At 38.0% G+C, this 26,343-nt stretch overlaps 2 protein-coding genes across 2 annotated transcripts in view; one reads left to right on the top strand and one right to left on the bottom strand.

Annotated features, from left to right (window-relative positions):
* The window catches only part of LOC140245051 (U6 snRNA-associated Sm-like protein LSm5), a 340,876-nt gene that overhangs the window by 254,431 nt on the left and 60,102 nt on the right, over nucleotides 1–26,343 (bottom strand). The window lies entirely within an intron of this gene.
* Nucleotides 1–26,343, top strand: part of LOC140245637 (MAGUK p55 subfamily member 7-like) — a 97,830-nt gene that overhangs the window by 39,690 nt on the left and 31,797 nt on the right. The window contains exons 3-6 of the mRNA XM_072325199.1: nucleotides 2,214–2,332; nucleotides 7,100–7,177; nucleotides 15,937–16,167; nucleotides 20,106–20,187. Of these exons, the coding sequence (XP_072181300.1) occupies nucleotides 2,214–2,332; nucleotides 7,100–7,177; nucleotides 15,937–16,167; nucleotides 20,106–20,187 (510 nt within the window). The remainder of the gene's footprint in view (nucleotides 1–2,213; nucleotides 2,333–7,099; nucleotides 7,178–15,936; nucleotides 16,168–20,105; nucleotides 20,188–26,343) is intronic.

Raw genomic sequence — 26,343 nt, 5'->3', positions numbered from 1 at the left:
AACAACAACAACAACAACAACAACAACAACAACAACAACAACAACAACAACAACAACAACAACAACAACAACAACAACAACAACAACAACAACAACAACAACAACAACAACAACAACAACAACAACAACAACAACAACAACAACAACAACAACAACAACAACAACAACAACACTTGCAGTATATATTGTGTATACCGGTAGACCATCTAGTTCTTTATCATTGTTAACATTTAATTAGTATTCATATTTACCTGTTTTTGTAACACATGTTGTAGTAAGCTATACAAACTGTTTTATGGTTGGTGGGATGTATGCAAAACTCTTTTATATAGTTGCTTTCATATAGAAATTAAAACATTAATCTTTCATTACCAAATCTGGCAATAGCTCAAGATATCTCGTGGCACATTCTGATGCAGTGCAAAGAAAACCCAATATTCTGCTGTAAACTTAATGAAGGCAGTTGAGACAAACGTGCAAGGTAGAGGTGTACGATCTGTACAGTGACACTTTCGAGGCAATTTCTTGGGCGTCCATCATTTAGTGTGGTTCAATAAGCCAGTTCGGGGTTAGCTTATGGGCACATCGGTACAAATGACCTTTCTTCTTTCTCAGTTGATTAGGCACTCCACGAGTTTTCAAGCGAGAGAAGGCATTTCAGCTTACCCGACGTAACAATTTATGGAATTCATCAGTCATGTTCAAAGAAAGAATGAACTTGCGTAGACCAGGTGACCAAAATGATCCATCAATTAGCACTTTGGAAAGCATCCATTTCATTATTTCGCATTGAATGTATTAACAATCTTTTTCTATTGATATTGTCAAATACCGCATTTGCTGTCAGGTGGATGTGCTAGCAAGCACCACTCATAATGATCACTTGAATAATCATTACATCACAGATGCTTATCTCAGTGAATAAAAAACCAACATGCTCTGCCGGTACTGATGACCTTTTTCTGCTCATGCTCAAAGTGGAACCCCGAACTGGCTTATTGACTGAAGTAGTGCAGCGGTACTGGGCTAGTATTCCGAGAATCAAGAGATTCCCATCAGGGATAGGAGAAAATGCCGCTAAGGCCATAACGGCGATGATGCCCGAAACCTATGATCACCTTCCAGTGCTCTTTGTAAAGAGGAGACGTGAAAGATAGTGGCTGCCACATATCACCTTCCCTGATGATGTCTTTGGGAGAATGTGTTGGGCGATAAAGACCTGACATGTTTGTGGCCCATTTGAACTTTTCAGATATTCACAGCCAGGAGGTTCTGAGTCAGGCTTCGTCCATGGTTTAATAACAGGCACGTGCACTTAATAAAGAATTTAAGCAGAGCCATTGGCGTCTGTCACTTCACAGGAGGCCCAATACTGTGTTAGATACACCAGCTACTTGAATTCAAGAACGGACAGTGTTGAACAACATTGATACCATTACGAATTCCAAGTTTCTTCAAATGGCAGTAAGAATACATACTTGAAATCAAGACTTTTGAATAGTTGTGCCAAGTTTCCTCGTCTTGTGGTTTTGTTTTTGTTTTTGTGTGAAGGAGGAAGGAGAAAAATAAGATGCTGCCTCGTTGTCCCAGATGCGAGGACAAAAAAATGAACAAAAACACAGGAAATGATAATTCATTCTTTCTGAGTGTAGAATCCCAATATAATGACAACCATGGGATTTGTTCATAAGACCCGTGTCTAATCATTATGTAAACATATGTAGCTCATTGGGAAAAGGAAAGGAGGTGTCCGCAATGAAAAACAGAATGCAAATAAGAAGGAGATAAAGTACCGGTAGTGACCGGGGCCTTCTAAACTGTGCAAGGCTTTTCAGGCATATTTTTCCAATCAAGATTTCCTATGAATTCTACAAGAAAAGTGCATTATAAACCATTCTGGTAATGTTTGTAAAGTTTCAATAAAGGAGAAGGGGGGAGAGTTGTTGTTATATTATCAGTATTATTATTTTATTCATATTATCATTGTTGGTGTTGTTACCATCATCATCATAACCATTGTCATTGTGTTTGTTATTATTATCATTACATTTCTATCACCATTGTTGTCACTTGTGCTATGACTGTTCATTTGTATGTGAGAGGTTCCCATATAGTCATTTTTTTTTTTTTTTGCAGCACATTTGCAACATTAATGCACCGAAATACTCATGAAAGTTTTGTGTTTTTTTCCTTGTTTGTGCCCGTATCCATAGCTCTTCAGCAGTTGCTGGGCTGCCTCGATCAGATCTGTGGAACGATCGGAGAGCGGCACGAGAACCACATGTTCCTGAGAAACCTTCTCAACAACAAAGAACTCGCCGCTCTGTGCCAGGTGTGTACCTGATAGCTGCTTCCAAAGACAAAAACAATAGATCCATCAAGAATTTTTATTTATTTCACTAGTGATGGTACTTTCATATTTGGTATTGAATGAGTGTTGAAATGATGATGTAGTGTAGATAACACATTATTTGTGATCAGTGAATTTTGCAACTCTTGTTTCATTCAATGTGACATACATGATGAATTTTTGCATTACAAAAAACAGCTGTGTTCATAATTGCCAATTCACAGGGTTAGGTATATGGAAAATGACAAAGAAACTCTTAGATATATCATTTTGTGTGTGTCTTACACAACAAGCATTCAGTAATTTTTCATCAAATTTATAGAGGGTAACATCCTTGGCCACACTCTGTACTGTAGCACCTGTGGCCAAGTTAACCGGTTGAGGACGAGTCCCGAGTATACTCAATATACTTGGTCAAGCGTGTATGGGAAATGTGTGTTGTAGCAAGATCAAACCATCCTCAACGGGTTAAGTTGTTAGTGTTATTCACACTTTTTAATATTATTATGAGTTTTCCCTGATAATTCTGGTTGGTAGGCTATAACTGTGAACTGAATATCTTTGGAGTTTGATAACTGTCCAACTCAATTGTCCACAGAGGTTGTTGGTAAGCTACCTTCTATCGGTGGTTTTATGGTTGCAAATAGTGCTTTTGCCATATATACATGTATTTTGCAGTGTGATATTTTGCATTATGGAACTTACGCCAATATTGTGAGTGGTAAGATTCGCAATTCAAAACCACAGTGATGGAATTTAATAGATAATTATTATTTCTTTTCAACAGAGAAAAAAAAAATAGTGATTTTCAAACTTGGAGACAATAAACAATGTGTTTTGGTGCCAGGAAGCAAAACTTTTATGAGGTATTAATTTTGTAAATAACAATTGACACACACACACACACGCAAAAAAAAAAAAAAAAAAAAAAAAAAAAAACTCGCTGTATACACAAAATAATCTGTGTGAATTGAGGAATGTATATGTATGGATGTAATTGAAGTGGCTGTCTTGTGATAATATACAAAACACCTATTGTTGTTTCTTTTGTGTTTAAAATCCAGCTTTACTAGCAGTAGGCACTGATAATTAGCTTAAATAATCATGACACTTTATACATGTACATTGTACATAAGTGTGTATTGAAGTAGTTATCTTTATGTTATATCGTGTTTGATTAGTCTCAGTTTTGATTCATATGAGCATGTGAACCCATTGATGTGAACCTGTAGGCCCTACTCCTTCACACAAAGTGAGTTTCTCTTGTTATGGTGTATAGTGGGCAAATTGTACAACGATCTGAAATGCTGATACAAAATTATGAACAGACGGCATAATCGTATTCTCGCGGTGCTCATGTAGATTGGTAAGACATGATGATACCAAGATGCCATAGACTTTGAATGTCTCTCAGTCAGGAAATTTCCACACAATTTACTCTCCATATTTTAGCAGCAAAATGGAGAAAGATTTTAAGCAAATACTTAGTGTATTCAAATTTGTCATGTTCATTAATGCTATATCACCGGCAAAGTTTCATCAGTCAAATTAATTTCACTCAAATTCCATCCTTTCTAGACCAAGCATGAAAAATGACTCATAAGTGCAGAAAATGTCCAATTTTACAGTAATATACATGGGCATTTTGGGGCCCTTCAAGAACAATTTGTCAGGGATAACCTAGAAAATGTCTGAATTTCAGACAATCCAAAAGCATGCAAGACAGGAGACAAAAACATAGTATGCAAGCTAATGTTGACACACTAAGTTATGCGTCATGACTCGGGCAAAAGTGACAGCTTGGTTAGCTCATAGGATATTTGAAATGCTTGAGGGATATCATTTTTATGGCTCATTTACCAGGATGCGCTCACTTATGGTCATTTACCGGCACGCTTAGTTATGGTCATTTAATGATTTCCTTTGGGATCTGAGCCTGTCTAATATTTGTCGTTTTGGGCTGGCCGACAACATAATTGATTCGGTCATCAGGTCTTATGGATTTTGCCATGGTATACTGGGTCCTAAATGGTAAAGGTCATACAACATTTGATTACCGGTAGTTTTTTGTTGTGGATGCAACATCGTGCCAAAGCCAAAGAGAGTTATTAAAGTCTTGTGTCCATTCATCAGTTTGCACTATTCAAGGCATAGTGGACAGACAATTGGTCCTTCTTGCAACAAGGGCATTACCTTTGATTTTGTCATTAGTTTCATCATAAATCAACTTGAAATCTTGAAATCTATCTGTAAAGGATAAATGGTACCCTCGAAACTAATGTATGCCACATACTTTGTAGATTGGTACTTGTAAGACAGTATTCCAAGTAGTTACATTTGTTATGAAGGACCACATTGATGGAAAATAAGAAAGAAGAATTTGCCCCATTCAGTAGATAAGTTAGATATTACACCGTGTAACTACCTTTACGCAGAGAATATGCAATGTATATTTAGTGCATTAGAATTTCATGGGTATTGGTTGACTCGCAAAATTTATGAAAATTAATACATCCAAAATTTACCATGTATACAGTATTCACATGCTTTCAAGAGATTTCCTCTGCGAAGTAGGAATTAATTGCATTGTCCCCTTCAAGTATAGGCATGCTTTTGGAATAGTATACCTCCTGTATAGTGATCTGTGTTTTACATGACTATAGTATGATATATATGCAAAATAAAAGAAAATAAGAGAATATGTTTCATTGTTGTTGAGTCATAAATCTTGAAAAGAAGAAGGGGAAAAAAAGGTTTCTGTGCAAGAAGTTGCATATTCTGAAGCAATCAAAACCAAGGATTGGATACAGTTTCTGTTGTTACAGCATAGGAAGGATGCATGAATGAATTCCTTATGATTTGCAAACCGTTCCAAGTGTAATGCCCCCAAATAAAGTGGACCCGTCCTTTTGTTGAAGTGAGCAAATGGCAAACACTTTGGGCATTTTTATGAGAGTCTAGACGAGGTGAAACACCACATTTGAAATGATTCATAGTGTATCTCCTGAGGTATTAAAAAGCAAGGAGAATGCATCGGCACAGGAAATAAGACTTGGGCACAAATTAGATGCAAGTATAATTTGGTCATGGAAGACAAGCTTCTTCTGTATTTGTCATAGTGAACAGTACATCCTCTCTTTCTCACAGACTATCTCGGAAATCATATCCTCCTCCTTGTGTAATATCGAGCTTTTGCCGTGTTTCACTGGCGGAGGACGATGGGAAGAATGTGACGATGAGAGTGCATTGAGTGATGTCTTCCTGTCAGATGTACAATCTTACTTATGCGAGAAGAAAGATGAGAGCTATTGCGATACCTATGACTCCCCCCATGTGTCACGGTGGAACATTCGAGTCGCAAACACCGCCGCCGACTACCACTGGAGGCGAGGGTAGCAATGACTACCTACGGCTTAGTGCAGATTTCCTGCCTTGTCTTAATACCAGTGTATTTTTCTCACCATTATTTCTGATTTTTATGTTTTTGATAGACAAAGAGTGACTTGGCTGCATCACATGATTAGTAGAAAGGCCTGAATTGTCTCCGCACGGCTATATTTAGTAGCGTTTGAGATTCCGGAGTGATCAAACTTGTGTTCTATTTTGATTTGTTGATCCTGGATGTGTTTACAAATGAAAGGTCACGCATTAGTGACATCAGACCAGTGATGTTTACGATGATAGGTATAATTAACGCTTCACACGGATGTTGGAGATAAGGGTGATCATTGCACGCCTTTGTGTGCATAGTTCTCTTGGCTTGCAGTGACGAAAATGAGATATTTGCTATTCACAATCAACTTTGATTGATGTATAAAATGTGTCATGTCTGACATGCTTTTTGTTTAATTTGCAACTTAAGTGCCTTTTTAGTCCAGCTTTATTGACAAATACACCATAGGTAATTTTAAGACCTTTTTCCATATTTCACAAGAAGTTGATAATTGATTGGTGTGAGAAGCAAAAGGTCATATATCTTTATGAATTGTTGTCTCATCAACATAATTTGATTTTTTTTCTTTTTACTTTACTAAGTATGTCATCACCATAACTTGACATGAATTTGTTTCTGAACACACATCTCCCTTCTTTATTATTTCATTAAGATCATCCAACAAGGAGTTCCTCCCCTCTGGAGGAGAATAATTGTACAATTGTATATAATGAAAGAAACATATTCAATATTGTAAGCTCAAGATAAGAGCAACAGATCTCAAAACAGTACAAGTAAATGTATGGTGGGGAAAAAAAGTAGATATTATTACATATGACATCTTAGGATGCAGTCTATGATTCAGCCACGTTATACTAATTAACACAATGATGCACATCCTCATTTAGTAGGAATGAAAATTCCAGAATATCATATATTTCTTTGAAATCATATCATATATATGACAGATTTATGTTTGCATCATGTGAAGTGTTGAAAGATTGATGTGTACTAAGTATATACTTGGTCATCATTAAAATATGACTTTGGACAAAATATGACATTTTGTTTCTTTTCATACCAAAAACTAAACAAGGACAGTATCCAAATGCATCACTTTTTTGAGATATTTGCTCAATATTTCTGCACCTGTGACGAATTGGCAGAGTTTTATTTTCACTGCACATTGACCTGTTGAAGACGGACTGATTTTCCTATAATCAGCATTTCCCATTCACCCCAGCCCGAGAATACTCAGGACTACAGAATGTAGTCTTCAGTGGGTTAACAATATATTTATTCTTTTTTCTTTGCAGGCACATTCTATCATAGAGGAGTTTGATGACCGGAAGTACCCACCAGCAGATAATAATGCATTCCAGACATTGTATGAGGTGAGAAGATGAGAGTATATATTTCTCTAGAGCTATAACATGTATTTTGTGGATGAAAAATGTGGGAGAAACTAATACTCCCTCTGCATAATTATTTGTGGAATGGTTATACCTTGTGCACATGTTAATATTTTATGTTTTGTTGCATATTTCTTTCTTCTTTTTTTCATGCATGTATTTCTAACGTAAGCATGAGGAATTGATGCATTGGACAGAAAAAGGTATAGGATGTCCAATTTACATTTGAGGAAAAAAAATTTGACGAGGTTCTTAATTGAGACAAGTTTTATGGACAGTATACCCAACTTATGCATACTGACTTCAATAACTTATATTTTGAGCCAAAGTGACCAAAATATCAAATTGTAAGAGTAGTTATGACTGCTTTAACTGGTCAGTGTTAGTGACAAGCTTTTCATACATACCATGAAATGATCAACTTGGTCATGCAGGCAGCTATGATAGCTCTTGTAGAATACTTCTCCCATTACCACTCATAAAATATAACCAATTTCATATTTAAGCAAAAGATATATTTTTCTCTGTAACTTTTTCCGTGCTGTAGCAGTAATCATAGCCTAACAAGTCAGTCCCTGCAAAAAAGGGATGGAGAATACTATAATGGTTATGCGTATCATGTGTGTTCACAGAGAAACTAAAAATGTCTATGCCACCACTGCCATATTCATGTGACTTTTCCCGCAGGACCCTATGTCAGATGATTTAGCTGACATTCCAACTGTTAAGTCATATCTAATTTGGCTCAAAGTTTTGCTGATCTGTTGATTATATTACACCAATTTCATTCAAGACAACTTCATCTGTGTGGTAATTTCTCTGTCAAACTTAATGTGCAGTCCACACACGAGTCAGAGGTTTAAATGTGAGACCTTGGTGCGATTTCATAGGTAACCAATCTCCATCTGATAATGACTCTAAGACCCAAATTCGTAATGGTAAGTTTAAATCAAATTCATGATTTAAATTAAGTCTGTAGACTTAAACAAGCATGAAAGGCATTTAAGTTGTACCTTTTTTGTTAGTGTATGAGCATGCATTGATTATTGGATATCTGGTGGCATATGCAATCTGTCACGTACATTACAACATAGATAAAATTTGCAAAATCTATGGGCTCTATGTAAGCTACCTTTGCGAATTTGAACCTTTGCTGATAAGCTCAATATCCACATCTTAAAGGCATAATTTACCATTTGCAGTTGAAACAAAGATCCAGCTTTAGTGCTTCAAAATAGTTCTAAAATGTGAGTGAGGGATAGAAAAAGGAATGTAAAAATTTGAATCAGTAAAATCAGTGTTTAGTATTGTTAAATATACAAAATGTGAACAAAAGTTATAATAAAAATGTTTCTAGACAAACCGTCTACAGTTATGGTTTAGTGGGAAAAACAGTTATATCCTTATCTTTTAGACTTTATTGCAATTTTTTTATATGGTAGGATGTTTTGTGATGCATCTGACCTATGCATATGCATCAAATGTGATATCTTAAACATTTTTAAAATCACTGGTCGGAATGATAAACAGTTAGGGTACCTTTGAAATGATAATATATTCTTAATGAATTCCAGTTTGAATCGAGTTGAGCAAAAGAAATGGACCCCACCTTCAAACTTGCCATCATGCCAAGATTACTCTCTTACTCATTAATGAGTTTTCTGCGCGCCACATGCTCGTGGTCTGAGCCACATTTCCGGAGAGCCATGGGGAAAAAACAACAACAAAACAAAACAAAAACAAACCAAAACGCAGTGTAAACTCATCAGCCTTGGGGGGAAAAAGAAATGAGAAAAAATATACTGCTTGCTCTAATTATTACCTCCCTCTCTATTCCAGCCATAAATCAGAATGGACTTGTTTACTGCTCATTTCTTCACCTGCCCTTCTATGTTTATTTCAAAGGAAGTGCATGGGAGAGGGAAAGGGGTTATTTGAGAGAGGGATGGGGGGGGCGTGATGGGGCATGGGGGAGGGGTAAGAACACGTCCAATTGATGGTTCACTTGATGAGAGCAGTCAGTAAGATTTATGCTTGTAGATACGGGTTTGCACTCCCGTTAATTTGGTGGCTTTACTAATTATACTCACTAAAATATCTTGAGACAGTCAAACTTGCCCGAGCCAAATCATATACATTCAAAAGATAGGCTTCACATTGGCAGTATATTTCATGTACAAGCGTAATAATCATTGTTTGAGCACCGTTTTGGGGTTTTTCCAGTATCCTAGATTACAGTGTAGCTGAATGTTTGACTTACATAATATTGCATACTATAAGTACGGTACTTAAAAAGCACCTTTTCATGACTATCTGTGCTGTAACGCAAAAGGTTAGTGTGTATGTAGCATGGATTGATACATTTTTAATGAGTTTGATAATGAAACAGCAAATGGACGTGCAAATAAGCTGAGAGTGTAGCCACTATACAGACAGTTTTTTGTTTTTTGTTTTTGTTTTTTTGTATAGTTTTATCATGATTTGCTGAAATTATGGACTTGTAGTGAGTCTGTTGGCTTGACCTTCCTTAGATGCAAATCATCACAAATAATTTATTACAATGATGAAAGACCTTTCTTTGTGGGTTGTTGTTGTTGTTGTTGTTGTTTGTTTTTTTTTGGGGGGGGGTGGTACTCTCCTCTCTTGAGCCCCATTCACACTTTAAATGCATTCATTTCTATGTCAATGAATTTAGTGTGTAGCTAAGCAAGGGAGACTCGTAGCTGCACTAGTAGCCGAACCAGCGAAATTTGGTCGCAGGAATTTTCATCATTGAATCAAGATATCCATGCAGCCTTGCTAAATAGGCTTTGGCAGGTTTTCACACAAAAGTCAATCCTCAATAAGCAATACTCTGTGTTGTTAGTGGATGATCCCCCCCCCCCCACACACACACACAGTCTAAACCAAGGATACTTGGTATGCATTAAAAGCCCTGAAATCCTCCTGCCTATATGAATACTAAAGTCAATCTTGTCAGAATCAAACAGTTGAAAAGAGCTCACCTACTTGATGCAATGGAAATGATATTTCAGCAGCATGCTTCTGAGGTGTGAGTTGAGGTAGCCAATGCCTAACTGCTGCAATACAACAGTCGTATCTGATGGCTAGTGTGTCTGCATAATTTAGCTGGAAAAAGAGGTGTAGTACCATTCACATTGCAAACATTTCTAAATTTTGTGATTCGCGAGCAGAGTCGCGTCTCTATGATTCAGTGTTCTTACAGAATTCATTCGAAAAATATGTTCGAAAAACCACAAATAGCGCCCATCAGTAGATATGTGCGTGGCCCATTGGTAGCAGTCGATTCCAGTTGAGATTATTGGCTATGTGTGTACTTACATAAAGATCAGTGAGATTCTTGACTGTATCCGAGCTAGGCCAGCTTTCCCACACTATGCTACCCCCATGGTGGCTACCACGTCTTTATAACAACCTTGCAATAACCTGCCATATTGATCCAGAGTGACACTGACAGCCAATGAAAGTTTTGTTACTCCTAATCCAAATCCATCCTACAGCCTCACCACCCCCACCCCTCCCACCACCCAATCTGTCAGCAGGGGTCATTCCGGGACACCCATCTCTCATGAGCTCCCCCTCCCATAATTTGGCTCTCTATCCTTCTATATTTGGTGAAGGGCGGAGCCACCTATATATGCTGTTTTATAATCAAAAGGGACACCTCAGGTTAGAGAACGGAAACCTTTTAATCCTGGTGTGATGTGATCGGTGTGCGGAGAGGATTGGATTGGACTACCTGGAACTTAATTTCTGCAGAGTTGGAATTGCAGTTTGTGCGATATAAATCTTTGCAGCAATGTGTGTACGAAGCAGAGTCAGCACCATGTGATTAACTTTGTAAAAATCATTCAAAAAAGCCTTCCAATATTTAGTGATCAATCATAGTTCTGCTCTCTCCTTTTTGGTAAAAAAAAAAGCATTCTATGTTGGAATTATGTCAGTATACTTTCCATTTACAATGTATACACCTGCTGCATGCTGTAAATGCTGGTTCTATAAGGATTAGAACCAGCACTGGCTGTCGGGCAGAAGCTCGGTGGTCTAGTGGATAAGACGCCTGTCCAGTGATCAGGAGGTTATAGGCTCAAATCCTGCTGGAGTATGTATGCCCATGATTTCTTTTGTCATGGCTACTACTAAAATACTGATCAGTTTAGAGCTCATTTATGTTGATGTAGGGCACCTTGTCAATCAATTGCAATAAAAACAACTCAACGAAAGAACTTCATCACTTTGAATGTATATGAGGTTTGCAGTTTGTGATTGACTGCTATTTAGAAGGATTTGACGATACTAAGGCATTCTCATCAATTGAAAAGAAACCACTTCCCAAGTGTAAGTTGACTTTAATGATAATAGAAATGATAAACCATCTTTTATGTAATATACTTCCATTATGATACTGATCAGTTTGCTGTACATAATAAGATTGTCTCAATGATGAACTCAAAAAGAATGTAAGAACTTTTTGAGATTCTTTTTGAGAAAAAAAAAATGACTCTGAGGATGATGAAGGTAGTAAGTAGGATAAAGTTCTACACATAGAATAGTGAAAATCTGTCATTTTAGATTTTGACCAAATAAAGTAATAGAATTTCAATGTTACATATAAAATGGTATCATTGCTCACCATCCCCTATTTATGCAAATTTGATGAGATCCAGTAACAATTTCCCATGGCAATTCTCCCATTGGCTTGCACAGAAATCTGCACTAGATTTCCTCTCTGGAAATGGATTCAAACTAGAAAGTACATTCTTGGAAAGTAATTAATTTTATGATATATTGACTTTGCAATGTGAACTTTTTTTGAAGGCATTGACAAAAGTATAATTATATATTTTTTTTTATGCATTTATGTAGTCCTAAGTATACTTGAGCGAGTGTTTATGGGAAATGCAGCTTATAGCAAAATCAGCTCCTCCTCAACAGGTTAAAGTATACATACAAACAAAAGGGAGAGCCAAGGAAAGGTAGCATTATTACCCTTTATTCTAATATTGTATTTGTAATTGTAACATAATAAAATGCTTCATGAATGCTGACAATTATTCTTGATACATATATTTTTGCACCATTGTGGTCTAATTTTGCTGCAGTTTTACAGACTGTTCTCTTTAACGACTGTGTGTTCTCTCTTCGTAGAGCAAAGAGAACAATATTTTTCCAAGCCATTGAGATCCAGGCAAAGTAATGCAGCTTCAATGAGCAAATAATGGTTTTCTTCATCACGGTGTGATGGAAGCAGGTCTTGCGGTGAATTTCATGAATACTAGAGAAACCTTAGAGGCATTAACTTTGAAAGACAAGTGTTGGACGAGAGAAGGTTTTAAAAAGATGTCTTGTACTTCTAAGCCTAAGCCCTTCCTCTTGATACCATACATGAATGATTTATTTCTCTCCTACAGTACGTCTTGCTTTATACTTCATATTACCAGAGGGTACTCAATCTACCCTTTATATTGTTTTCAAATTCTTTCATTGCTACATCTTGATCCTCATTTTGTGGCTAATGCATGGCTTTGTGTATGGATTGCGTCTGTTGGGTTGCCGTGGTAACATACCGCAAAAAAGCTATGAAGGGACATGGAGCCAACAAAAATGTGGCACATCTTTCGACTCCATTATGTGTGCGCATTGCCCTGCTCCCGTGGTAGAAAGTTTCGTTGCAGCCCTCCCATAACTTATTCATGTTCAGTGTGTGCTTGCAGTTTACTCGCGGTATAACATGGCGATGGTAGCGGGCATCTTTTATTCATGGCGCTGTTCTCGCTGATCCGCTCCCCCAACCGAGTTGCAGCCTGAGTCCAATTTGTCAACAGGGCATTTGTTAAGTGGCAAGGAGGTGTATATTTCACAACTCTATTTGGAAACTGCCCTGTTGACTAGACATACCAGCTGTATGTAGAATGATCATGCAGTGCTCACCTACCAAACCTGCTGAAAATGGAGGAACTTTAGATTTGCATCTCGCTCCACCTGTCTCAGAAGAGTGGAACTTGTGGATAATTAAAAGGCATTTTAAGTCAATAAAAGGGATTAAGACTTTTAAAGTAAGAAATGGATTGTATGACACTGTAGGCCAAATTTTATATGATGGCCTAGGTGATTTGTTTAAGAATATATACTCTCCCCCAGCTTGTTGCCAGTGTATATCTACATCGATGGCCTCTGTTATCTGTTTCATTCACTCACCATTTGTCATTTGGAGTGTGGGTAGTCTTTTTCATAGGGGCATAGGAAAAAGTGGATATACATGTACTAGTACACAGTATGTGTAAGACAATGAAAGACAAATGCACAGACTAAGCTGTTTACTTGGAGATTACCACTTTGATTTAGGTTGAAGTTATTTCCTTGCATATGTTATGCTTTCACTGTTATGCATTGGTATGTGAGATACTTTAAAAGTGGAAATTTTCATACATTTGTTGTTGTTTTTTTGTGATAAAAGCATGTGCAAGATTTTGGCTTGTTACATGTTTGTATTCAATGTTTTCATAATGTGGAATCAAACGCACATGAAATTCATCATAATCGGCTGAGTGCAAAAGAAATTACTTGCACAAAAAATTTCCACTATTAATGCATTTAAGTCTATTCTTGCTCTGTGTGAAGATTAAGCTTGGCTTCATTTGATGTGTAGCAAAACTGAGAGGACACTAGGGAAAGGATGAAAATGCATACAGTGTACATTGATGTACTTCAGAGAAACCTCCTTATGAAAGGAAGAAATGTGCACTCAAAGACACTATACTGTAGCTTTGTATCCTGTAAAAGCTATTTTTGCGTATACATATATATTCCCCAATGAGGAGGTCACAGATATTTTCGTGAAATATTGTATTCACATTTTGACCGCAAGGCTGTCGTTAAGTGCACTAATTAAAGCCTCTCTGAAAATCTAATGCAGTCAAGATCACATAGTGATATTTTTGCGTGTTGTTAAATTTGCAGCCCAACAATGACTCGCAAAATTCACAAAAATTAAACTCTCACAAAGATAAGAGCTTTGGCAGTAGTTGCATGTGCATATCTAGCGAGCTACATGTGGGCTTTGCTGGTGGTGCTGTGAAAATAGCTTCCACAAAATTTGCAAGTGTAAGATAAGCGCTATTCATGAAATGATTTGAGTAATCCATAGAAAGAACAGGTGAGGATTTTTTATTGTCAAGAGAGTCCTGGATGTTCTAACCTCAGGGTTTTAAAATGCTATTTCAGGGATGCTATTAATCTCTCAATAGCATTTTGATATTTCGTACCCTTTAGCTGGATCAGTCTGCATGTTCTCTTCCAGGCATACAATGTATATCATCTTCTATAATGTTGTATAATACAGTCATTTGGTGTGTGTTTTGGACCTCACCTACTTTTCCCATGCCTCGCAAATGAGGAGTTCTGTCAGCAAAAACAGTGAGTGAAAGGATTTGTTTCCCTTACATACAGCATTAAGGCCCGGTCCCACTGGCCGACGGACACAAAGCGTATGCAGAAAGGACACAGCGGACGAGCAAAATTTCGGGGATGGCTTCATCCGCTTTCATCCGCTCCAGAAATTGACAAAATTGGCGAAAATTGGCGGTAACAGAACGGAAATAGAACGGACGTGGGTAGTATGTAGCGGGGATGTTAAACGGATGTTCATCGGAAGCCTAGCGGATGAAAGCGGATGGAAGGGGATGACAGCTCCGAAGGGGTTACCGGAGAAAATTGCGAAACGGACGCATAGCAGAAAAAGCGGATGCAGAGTGGATGCAGAGCGGATGCAGAGCGGATGCAGAGGGGATGCTTTCGAAATGCTTTATATACGAGATGCATACGCTTACATCCTTTCTATTAACGTGCTGTTAACGATGTAAAGACGTTCCACGTACCATATCTTTCCTCCCTCTTTCCGTTTTTAGCTGCAGCGGATGTGAGTTGCGAGGATGCCCAGAGGATGCAGAGAGGATGCAGCGGATGTTTAAGGGATGCCGCACGGACATACAACGTTTGTTGCTCGTATGTCGCGGATTTACATCGTACACAGCGGAAAGTTCATCCGTTCTAAAAGTTTTAAGCAGCTTAAAACTTTTTGCGCGGATGAAATCACAGTGGACGGATGCTCGATGGATAGAGCGGATGAAACACGTATGCGATGGGTACACAGCGGATTCGTAGCGTTTTCCAACGGATGGCAAGATTTTTTGTACGCTTTACATCCTCTTTGCATCCGTAAGTGCAGTGGGACCGGGCCTTAAGAAAGCACTCAGGGAGTGCAGACCTCCACCAAGCAGCGCATTTCAACCTATTTTTTGATTTCCACTTTGTGTTGAAGTCCTGCATTCATATCATCTATTATTAGATTCATTGACCATCAAAACATACCCTTAGCATTTTGAATTACTTTGATATCATTAATAGTTCAATAGCTATTCACAAAATTGCCATTTCCATAACTGTGTGGGGGGTTTTTTATGTGGAATTCTCCCACTTTCTGCTTTTTATGCAAATTAGTGAGATTTCCCACTGTTCAAAAAATAATAATGATAATTTACTCTTATTATTGTGATAAAGTGTATAAAAAAAAAGAACAAAAAAATAGATATAAACTTCCAGATGAGATATGAGTTGGATACATGTATATTATGGCTGGGTGTATTTTTTTCTTTCTACTGCTTGATTTTTTTTTTTTTTTTTGTTTCATTGTTGTTGTTTTTGTTTCTTTTTTCGTACAGGTCTGTGAGGAGCTGCAACACTTTGTCAGCATGCCGGAAGTCATGGAACTGTGCTGCCTGCTCACGCGAGCCCACATGAGGGCGATCTTCGACATCCACGACCAGATTGCCAACAAGGACTACACGCCGGAGCTGCCGCCGGAGTTCCCCGAAGACCTCACACCTGTCTGCAGTGACGATGAAGAGGCTGGTGTCAAAATCGTCAAACTCGTCAAAAGCGTAGAACCTCTGGTGAGAACGCATCCTTCCGTGGCACAAATTTACACCTATGGAATGTCATTTGGTTGCATCATCAGATTCATAGATATGTTTTCACTCTTATCTTTTCATCATTGTATTGGTATCATAATATACTTTATTCACCGTATATTTCGTGAGATTTTTATTTTCACGAATTTTGCGAGTAGGGTGCTATTCGCATATTTTACAACGCGCGAAATTATTGACTCTGATCTTGACGTGGATGCAAGGTGCATGTGTACATTTCTCTCTTCATTACTGTCCTCCACAATCGCAAATTTAACCACTCACGGAATTGTCAGGAGGTCCCGATTTGCAAAAAATTAAGACTGACTAGATACTGTATATGGCGTATACTGTATTTGATATAAGAAGTATTGCATTTTCAAATCAGCAATGAAATAACATCAAACCAATGATTATGAGTTGTTGATTGGCATGCTCTCGCAAAGCTAGATGCTTGTTTGAAGACGATCTGTGGTGCACCAAATAGTCTTGACAATAAAAAAAAAATGTTACTCTTTTTGGGTGAGTTGTGACAAGAGTACTTACAGCGTTCTCTCAGTACGTTTTGAGAAGTCATCCAAGAGAGAATATGAACACTCCCTTTTGTGACCACCACGTGGAACTACGAAATGTTGGTAACGAACCTCTGATTACCTCACAGTGAAAGATTCAAGAAGTGATGTATCTTTGGCAATAGGTAATAATTTCTTGTATTTCCCCCCCCCCCCAAAGTATTTCAAATGCTGAATATTGCATCATTATATCTAGTAGATGTGTGACTCTTGTATGCCAATTTAAGGTGAAGCGACAAATTTGATAAGTAATATAGAAATATACCTCAACTTGATGAGACTTTCTGATTTTTCTCTGACTTTTAATCCACACTATATTTCACTCACACTGCATATCTAGGGTACTTGAGAACTCGTAGTCACATTGTCAAGAAAATAACGCCTTTTAAGCAAGGCAGAAAGTATAGCAACCCTGACTTTAGCCGTGAACTTATGATCACTTTGTGATGAGCTTTTTTTTTTTTCCATAATCATTTCCGCAAGTCTACTTGTAGGACATCTTTAAAAGATGAAATTGACAAACAGACTAAAAAAAAAATAAAAAAAAAAAAGATTATTTAATTTCCCAATGATGTCTATCCAGCTTCAGAGCAATCTTATTTTTTGCTGACTGAAATCAAGATGTGATTCAGAGCAGAACGAAAATCACAATCATATAACCAAAATTGTTCTCACATACATTTTTGTGTAAGTGTGGAGATGAAGACCTTTATTTAATCTGTCTTTCCAAGATATGATGTCATACACTGAACATATCCCAGACACAATTCAATTTCCCTTTCAAAAGTTCCATGCCCCAACCAAAGTGTGAAATGGCTGCGGCGAATTACTTATCAATTAGGCATCAACACTGGGGAGAGATCTAGAGGTGCACAGAATTGCCAGCAGTTGGGTTTATTCCCAACAGGTGGTTCTGGGCCGTGATAGTAGGAGTCAGCAGAATATTAAAACATTTGGTTCTCACTTTGAGATTTCTGGCCATCCTGTCCCTGCTCGGGAATGTAGTTATTCTGTTGATTATTTCTGTGTGTTTTCTTGTTTAGTATGATTCTGCCACTTGTTATGGAGGCTGATCCCTTTTTTTTTTTCTTTTTTTTTTTTTTTTAGGGGGGGGGACAATCTAGTCAATGCATGATGTAGGGCTTGAAAGTGAAACCAGTGTAAAGGAAATGAATTCCAGAGAAATGATGAAGGAGAAACTGAATAGGGAGGCAGAGAGAGGGAGATAGAGCAAGAAGGGGATAAATCAAGGGGGATTATATCTGAGTGGTGACCTGGGGCTGGAGCCAATTTCTCCTGTTCGTGGTGTCGACCAATTTTTAGTGGATGCACGTGATTCCGCTTGGTTTGGAAGCCAGCCCATTCTGGGTTAACCACCGGTCTCAAGGTGGTACCAAATTAAAAGCTTAGCTGCTATCATAGCTGAACCGAATGAAGTGCATATAATACCTAATTTGAGCTGATAGTTGAACAGTGTACACCAAGAGGAAGATGAACTATCCGTGCACATTTTTTTTTTTTTTCGAGCCCACTTCTTTGCTCACATATTCAATCATTTTTCTGTCTTTTTATATTCCAGAACTCTACACAAATCTGGAGGCATATAAGGGAATACAAATAACAATAGATGCAAGTAGATTAGCGAGACAGAAGAGTTTAAGCCAGAAGAATGAATTTAATGATTCATCAAAGTAAAAGCTAAAATTGTCACAGCCAGAAGAAGGCAAAAAAACTGTAGAGATAATATAAGATAGTAAGGATAGTTAAGGGAACACCCATAAAATTTGTGGGGGAAAATGGAATGGGAATAAACAAATCCAACAGCAAAATGAGATACTAGAAATAAGGAAACATTAAAAGGGATTCATGTGATTAGAATGACTTGGTGGAGGAATGAATGATGTGATAGAAATGAAGGAAGAAATGGAGGAATACCTACAGGAGAATTGCTCCTGGATAGATGTCATACACAAGTTGCCTATAGCTCTTCTTGGATATTCTGGGGGTCATTACATCTAGAAAACTCTGTGTCTATTTCTTGTTACCTGGCTCATAGAGCGTGTGTACAGTTCTGGTCGAGGTGAGGATTTAGCTTTTAACATTTTGCGAGATATTCAGAAACCACTCTTATGAGATGTCAAAGAGCATGCTGTTCTAAGGGGTATCCAAAGTTCATTCGATGAAAATTGGTTTTGAAATGGCTGAGATATCCAAAAACAAGGTGAAACAAAGAGATCCTAATAAAGTTGTGCCATGTCCCCTTTTATTATTAGCACTTTTTTGGATATCTCAGCCATTTGAAAGCCAAATTTCTTCAAATAAACGTTGAATCCTTCTTAAAATTACATGCTCTTTCATATTTCACAAGAGGCTTTTCATTATCTCACTTTGGAATGTTCAAAACATGAATCCCCACCTCAACCAGTACTATACAGTCCCTTTAAATTTTCGTGGGGCCCTCCCTTTATCTCTTTGTCTTCTATCTCTTTCTTCTCATTCACTTTGGGGTTTTTTTTTAATTTGTAAATGGTGATGGATATCTAGAATGGGTTTCAAATCTTGCCTGTTATCTGCCTGTGGCCAGATGGAAAAAACCTTGACAACATTATTTTCAAGAAGAATTGTAATAATGCATAAACCCATGTCCATTGCGGGCAATGCACTTTCTTTACAGCATGTGACATTTTTCTCTAGCTTTGAGAGTAGTGTATTTCAGGAGCTACATTATGGATGTGCAAATTGCATGTCTAGTCAAAACCACCATATAGAGTACCAAAGCGTGATGTCATAGCCTTTCATCGCCATGGAAACTGGTTCAAAGCAACCTCACCTAGCCTCACTGTATATGCTTGCATCTGGTTCCAACCAAAGCTGTAACATAAGACTGTGACATCATTGCTTTGGTACTCTGTTGGTTTTCTAAGTTATTCTAGACATGATTTTCATAAATGTCTTGTCTGTTTTCTTATACACTAGTGTCTTTTTGTGAGATTGTATCACACTGCAGAGCTCAAGTGCAATGAATTTGTTGATTCATGGTGGATCTTCTTTCATGACCACAAATGTTTTTGATATGGTTTTTCTCTTTCCATTTTGTGTTCATGTCATGTAGGGAGCTACAATCAAGTACATAATTGCTTTGGTACTCTGTTGGTTTTCTAAGTTATTCTAGACATGATTTTCATAAATGTCTTGTCTGTTTTCTTATACACTAGTGTCTTTTTGTGAGATTGTATCACACTGCAGAGCTCAAGTGCAATGAATTTGTTGATTCATGGTGGATCTTCTTTCATGACCACAAATGTTTTTGATATGGTTTTTCTCTTTCCATTTTGTGTTCATGTCATGTAGGGAGCTACAATCAAGTACGACCACAAGTCTGGGATGATTGTAATTGCCAGGGTGATGCATGGTGGCGCTGCAGATAGGAGCGGTGAGTTGTCGTGCCCGTAGGTCCAAAGTCTCACGGGTGATTTGTAGTGCATGAATGCAAACCGTGGTAACACAGCAGAAGTAGCTCTATGGCAGAGATTGGACCATTACCTCAACATATCAACATATGCCAATCACCTTCCTGAGTTCATAGTGGTGGTTTAGCAATAGACCAGTTTACTAACATATTCAAATTGTATGCTTGCCTTTGGTTTGCCCGACATAGCAACAACTAATGCATGGCAAACTGTATTCCAAGTACTGAAAAGTGTTTTTGGGGTACAGGTTAATAGAATAGCTTGTTGCTATGTCAAGATGAAAGAAACAACTGTAAATTTGAATAAGTTAGTAAACCATCTATTAAACATGTTTGTATAGAGTTGCTTGTTTGCCTTGTTGATTGTATATAAAGTTGGTTTGGAATATGCAAAAACAACCCTTTCATTTCCACACATGATAACACAATTATGTTTGTATTTTCAGTGCTCTCACCCATTGCCATTAAGTTGTTTTGTTTTTTTCAAACTTGTTAAAGGCTTGAGGTTAATTTCTACATTTCCAGCTGAAAGTCAAGTAATCACAATTTATTTTTCCCCTTCTCTCTTTCCTTTTTTCAGAGAGTTCAAGGCAGGTTCTGTCTCCAAAGAGGGGAAAAGGGGGTTTAAAGAGAAACAGTGGCAAGGTTATTCAGCATTAAGCGTGATTGTCAGAAAAAGGAATTCAAACCAGATGGGGAAATATCACTGGCACAAACAGAATACAAAGATATTGTTTGGAAAGGGGAGAAGGCGAGTGAGAAGAACAGACGGGGAGTAATTGAGGAAATTGTTGAATTTGAATTGATTTAGAGGGTTTATTAATGAGTCACTGGGTCCTTGGCGTTGCTCGATAGCAGTGAACGCTGATCCGCTGGGGGTAGAGCTGCCAACTAACATTATCCACCTCTCCTGTGTGGTACCCATTTGCTCTTTAAACTCTCCACCCCTCCCCTCCCCTATCCGATATACTCAGATGATCATTTTCCCCCCTCCCCCTCCCCTCAATGTCAGATCCCATTTAAAATGAATACTGAGGTTTGCTCGTGTTCCTTTTAACCCTTCCTGTACCAAATTGTGCTTTTTCCTGGCCCTGCTTCCAGTCAGTCCACCAAGGGTCACCGCTGCCAGTCTTCACTTACTGACCTGTCAGCAGAAACAATACATCCCACCACATTCCAGGAGGTGGTCAAAGACAATTATAAAATGGGCTGTAGTATCTCTGCAATCTGATTGGTCGATTATCATGCATTGATTTTTACTGAACCACACTGAGCTATGCATCCGGTACAATCCGAGCGCATGGCTCAAACCTTGTGTAGTATTGTACCAGACTACATGTACCAGACGCACGATAGGGAAAATTTCATGAATTTACGGGCCCATTTTATAAAATGAATTATGCACAGGCCTATTTTGTGGATCAGTGAAAACTAGATACTCTTGTTTAACTTTGGAAACAGTCTAAAACCCACTCCCTGTGCTCATGGGTTTAAACAGTTCCAAAGTTAAACTCACCTATCCAATTCTCACAGATCCACTCTGTCCTTTGCATCATTTCTGTAATACCCCTTGATAGCGGCATTTACACTGGCACAAATTAGTAAATTAGGGGACACAAATCTAGAGATTTGCATCGCGATCTATATCATACTATTTTTGCCAGTGTGGGCATAAAAGTCTCGCTAGATACCACAATCAGCATAGTAATCTAAATCCCAAGAAATCTTGCGGTTATTTCGGAACTCCTGCAATTATTTTAGAAATAGTGCGATTAGTTGTACTGCAGCAAGTGTCTGACCGCTGGAGCAAATGATCTCAAGATTTTTATCTCATCGCTCAAAACACTGATCAAAACAGCACACAAACACAATGTCAAGGGTCACCATTTTTGTTACATTTCAGCATGCACCGTTTGGTTGACAAATTATCGCCATCAGCACTTAGCGAGATATTTATGTCCATCTGAATGAGTACAAAATACTTGGTATTTTGGATGGCTGTCGACATCTGCTATTTTGCCTGTATGGAATGACACTAGTGATTGGCTCGGCACAGACACCTGGCTCAAATTTTCTTCAGTTCGTTCCGTAGCCATAGCTACTGAAACATGACCAAGCACCAGGTATGTGCAAACAAACTGACACCAGACGAGACTGATTACAACAATTTCTTCAAATGATGAAATGGTGATATTAACAATGAGTTCAGTATACATCAAGTGCTGTGCAATTAAACTGCATGTGTTCACAGTCATTATAACATTACTTTAAAAACCCGTGAAGAGTACGGTGTCACTTACATGTTCATATATAGTGGCAAAGGTTTACGTAAAGAATGGAAAGTTTTTCCTCTACTGCCAGTGTCACTAAACCTAGCACAATCTGAATACTGATGAATACAGTTCTCAGAAAAAAAAAAAATACTCTTATTCTTTAGATGTTACATTCGTCAAAAACAATTATCATGCGATATTTTCACCCCAGCATTTTGAAATAGTATTTTGGGATAGTAGATTCTTCATAGTTATTTCAAACCTGTTGGTAGCATCATTCTGTACAATTTCCTTTCCCTTTTACCCACAAACATCCTTGTTAAATATAGAGGGTCAAACGTTCCAGTGATGTAAGAAGTCAACGCTGATTTTTGTTTTGACATCCACTCCACGTAACAGTGGATAACGTGAGACATTCTATACTCAATATGTCATGAATGCCAATTCAAACCAATTAAGGATTGTGTCCAATGTGTACACTGCTTGACATGTGATCATTAAATATACATTGCATGTGCCTTCTTGATTGAAGAGGGCTAGATTTACTGTAATGTTCGCGTGCATTTTAATTTCGCAAGAGCTGAGTTTCGCGATATCAAAATGCATGCTAAAGATCTTGTCTACACTAAATGCATTGAATGTTAGAGGCAACTTGCGAAAACTTCATGCTGCGAATAAGGCCGTTGGCTCCCATTCGCAAAAAATTTCATGCCGCGAAAATATCATGTTTAACAGTATATAACTTTCGGTGCTTTTGCGGAGAAACTGGGTTGTTTGCATGGGTTTGATTACTGCGTTATATTCTGTGGATGCATAGTCATCATGACTGTATCCTAAAGTGGATTCCGTATTTACCCCCCAAATGTCAGTCATTATTTACTCTTCGGCAGGTCCAAAGCCAATTTCCAACACCTAATTTAGGCAATTACATTCTTGATTTTTGCCAAAAATGATTGACAGTGTCATCAAGTAGCCGTGGCAATTAAAAGTTATTGTCTTCTTTAACAGTCATACACACTAAAGGCAAGTAGATCCCCATGTGAGCATTTCCAACTCACGAGTCCTCATCACACCTGTCCATGATGTCACAATCCCCTTTGTCCGCGTAACGAGGAAAGACGAGTTTCCCTCACGATCACTAAATGTCATCGGCTCACTTGGGGGCGGGGGATGTGCCGATTAGGGGACAGACATCCCCTGCGGGGTCAGACCGGGTGGTGGCGATTGTGGCGCTCCCACCGTTTTTTGTGCCTATTCATCTTGGGTAATTACCAGCAAAACACATCGGTTGAATTACGGGGAAGAGTTGAAGAAACCCTAAAATGTCCCCGAACCCCAAAGTGATGTAAAACATTTGTTGTGGGTCCATCTTAAGTGAGAGAAACATGAAATGTCAGTCTAAGACTAAAACATTAAATCTTTGCCCCTAGTGAGATACATGAATTGTCAAAATCATTTCTTTAATGGACCTTGTATGCCCTCAGAAATGTAAGGGGAACAAACTGCAGAGAAAAGGAGGGGGAGAAAAAAAAAATAGAATTCTGACTTTCAAACGTAGAATTTAAAGGTAGGGGATACCTTTTACAGAACTCCCAAAATGCAGCAAAACATTAAATATGAACCTCAGGGGACTTGTGTAGGCCACTGCTTAGAAATTTGGAAGTCAATAGTTATCTACAATTTGAATAATGCACAAAACTCAACTACTCAGTAGTTCTGTGTGTCAGCCACACTTAAGCCTTTTTGTTGCAGTCTTCTGTATTCTTTATCTATAAACACAAATCTAAAAGTATAAGAGCTGATGTAATAACATATAGAGTGTGTGGCAAGAATGTATATAGAAATGTTATGTAAGTTTTGATGAACTTTATTCACAAAATATACATGATGGACACACATGCAGTGCATGGGTCTGCAAAGGTAGCCTAGTAATGTACTGGAATTTACGGTGAGCCCTGAAAAGAATTCAATTCAAAATCTAACGGTCAATAAAAATGTACTAAATGTTACCTTCCACTTTCAATACTTTATGGGAGTTTCTAGAATGATACTCACTTCAACATACCACTGTGTTTATACAACTCTTCATTTAAGGCATGCAAATGGGATTCCCTACCTTTAATGTGTGAAAACTATTTTAAATAGTAAAACATTTCAAGCATTTATATCTCTATCAGAAATTTACATGGTATGTAAATAAGAATGAAATGAACTTCATTGCTGTGCATTTTCCTATGGAACAAAACTGATGAATCAAATCATGCCTCATACAGTGTTTCAGAGTCAATCTATTGTGTGACAAAGATATGAGTTCACTATTTCTTGAAAACATACTTGTATTATTTTCTTTGGCATGATAAAACCATCACAAATGTGATTCTATCATTACTTTCACCATAAAGGGTCAGAAGAAGGGTGACAGATGCTCAGATGATGTGTTAATTAACCTCTGTTAGTGGGAGCTCAAATAGTGCATTTGGCATATTTTTTTGTTGCGAAGTCGTAGAAATTCTGTTCCATTTGAAAATATTTTACTGTTTCTTCGTTGTTGGCATTGCACATTTTTGAGTGCTATATCACCTTTATTTTCTTTTATGAATGGACCTGTTCTGAAGTAGAAATTTTAAATTTGTCATAAAGATAGTGATTTTTGTACCATTCAACAGCTGTTCGAGAGTATTCCAAGTGGGTGTAAGAGTGGAGAAAAAATGGAACAACAACAACAACAGTCAACAAAACAAAAACAACCAAAAAAATACTTTCACGATAGTGTAAATAGGTGTTTCATTGTCTTATTAATGAGCTTGTATTGTTTTTACCGTTTGGCGTGCTATTCTTTCATTAGACTCGCGCATGCCACTGTGATGTTTCTAAGAATGATAGGAAGGAAGACATCGTAGCAAATAATGGTGTGTGACGCATTCAACATCATCAGTTGATTCCATTCTTTCTTTTGAAGCACACCTGTGAGTTACATCCTCTCACAGCTTGAGATAACGATCACCAGAGGGCTCCCTTACTCATGTTTTGATGACTGCTTGAAACAGGTTTAGCCTCCAGCGACTGCTTGCATCTGATTTATGTTACCATCAGTTGTCATTTTTTTTTTGTCTGTTTTATGTCGGCTCATTGTACTTTCTCCTTCCCTGGCTCTGCCTTTACGGTGTCCTCCCGAATTTCACATCTAATCGGGAGGTCATCTGGTGCCGCCCGGTCTGCACAAATCTTTTATGATGCACCTGTGTGCATCAAAGCATCCTGTGGTCATCCTTAAGTTGGGGAGCCCTTTCAGACTGGCAAAAGGACATGTTCATAAACATGTTTAGAAATGAGTTTCACACAAATCAAGGAATCTTCTTTTGTTTTTGGTGACTCTGAAAGCAAACTTCAATCAATCACTTTTCGACAACCATGTTTCACAAATCATGTGTATGGTCAGCATGTAGTATACGTGTAGGTTCATGGCTCTTGCATAGTAGCTGAACCCTTAGGGTGCTTTTGAGTGCCCATTAGCACAGAAAACCTCATCGTATTGTGCACACAGTCCAAAGTCCAGGATGTTACGACGCAAAAAAATGATACCAGAACGGTATAGCTATACCAGAACGGCTCTATACGATGAATTATACACGTCTGAATGCTGACTAATGAAACCACGTATAACAAAAGGATGTATAGTGAAACAACGGTCCAAGCATCGTTTCAAACTAGAACTTGATAACGAATCAGCATTCCATAGTGTCCATTGTGCGTCTGAATGTATGGCCACCATAGAACGGTATAACTGGGCGGGGCTTAAAGGTAGGGAATCCCATTTGCATGCCTTAAATGAATAGTTGTATAAATA

Source organism: Diadema setosum, chromosome 22 (genome assembly GCF_964275005.1).
Source record: "Diadema setosum chromosome 22, eeDiaSeto1, whole genome shotgun sequence".
Taxonomy (NCBI): Eukaryota; Metazoa; Echinodermata; class Echinoidea; order Diadematoida; family Diadematidae; genus Diadema; species Diadema setosum.
Note: the sequence above shows the minus strand (reverse complement) of the source record. Positions and strands in the feature narration are given on the sequence as shown.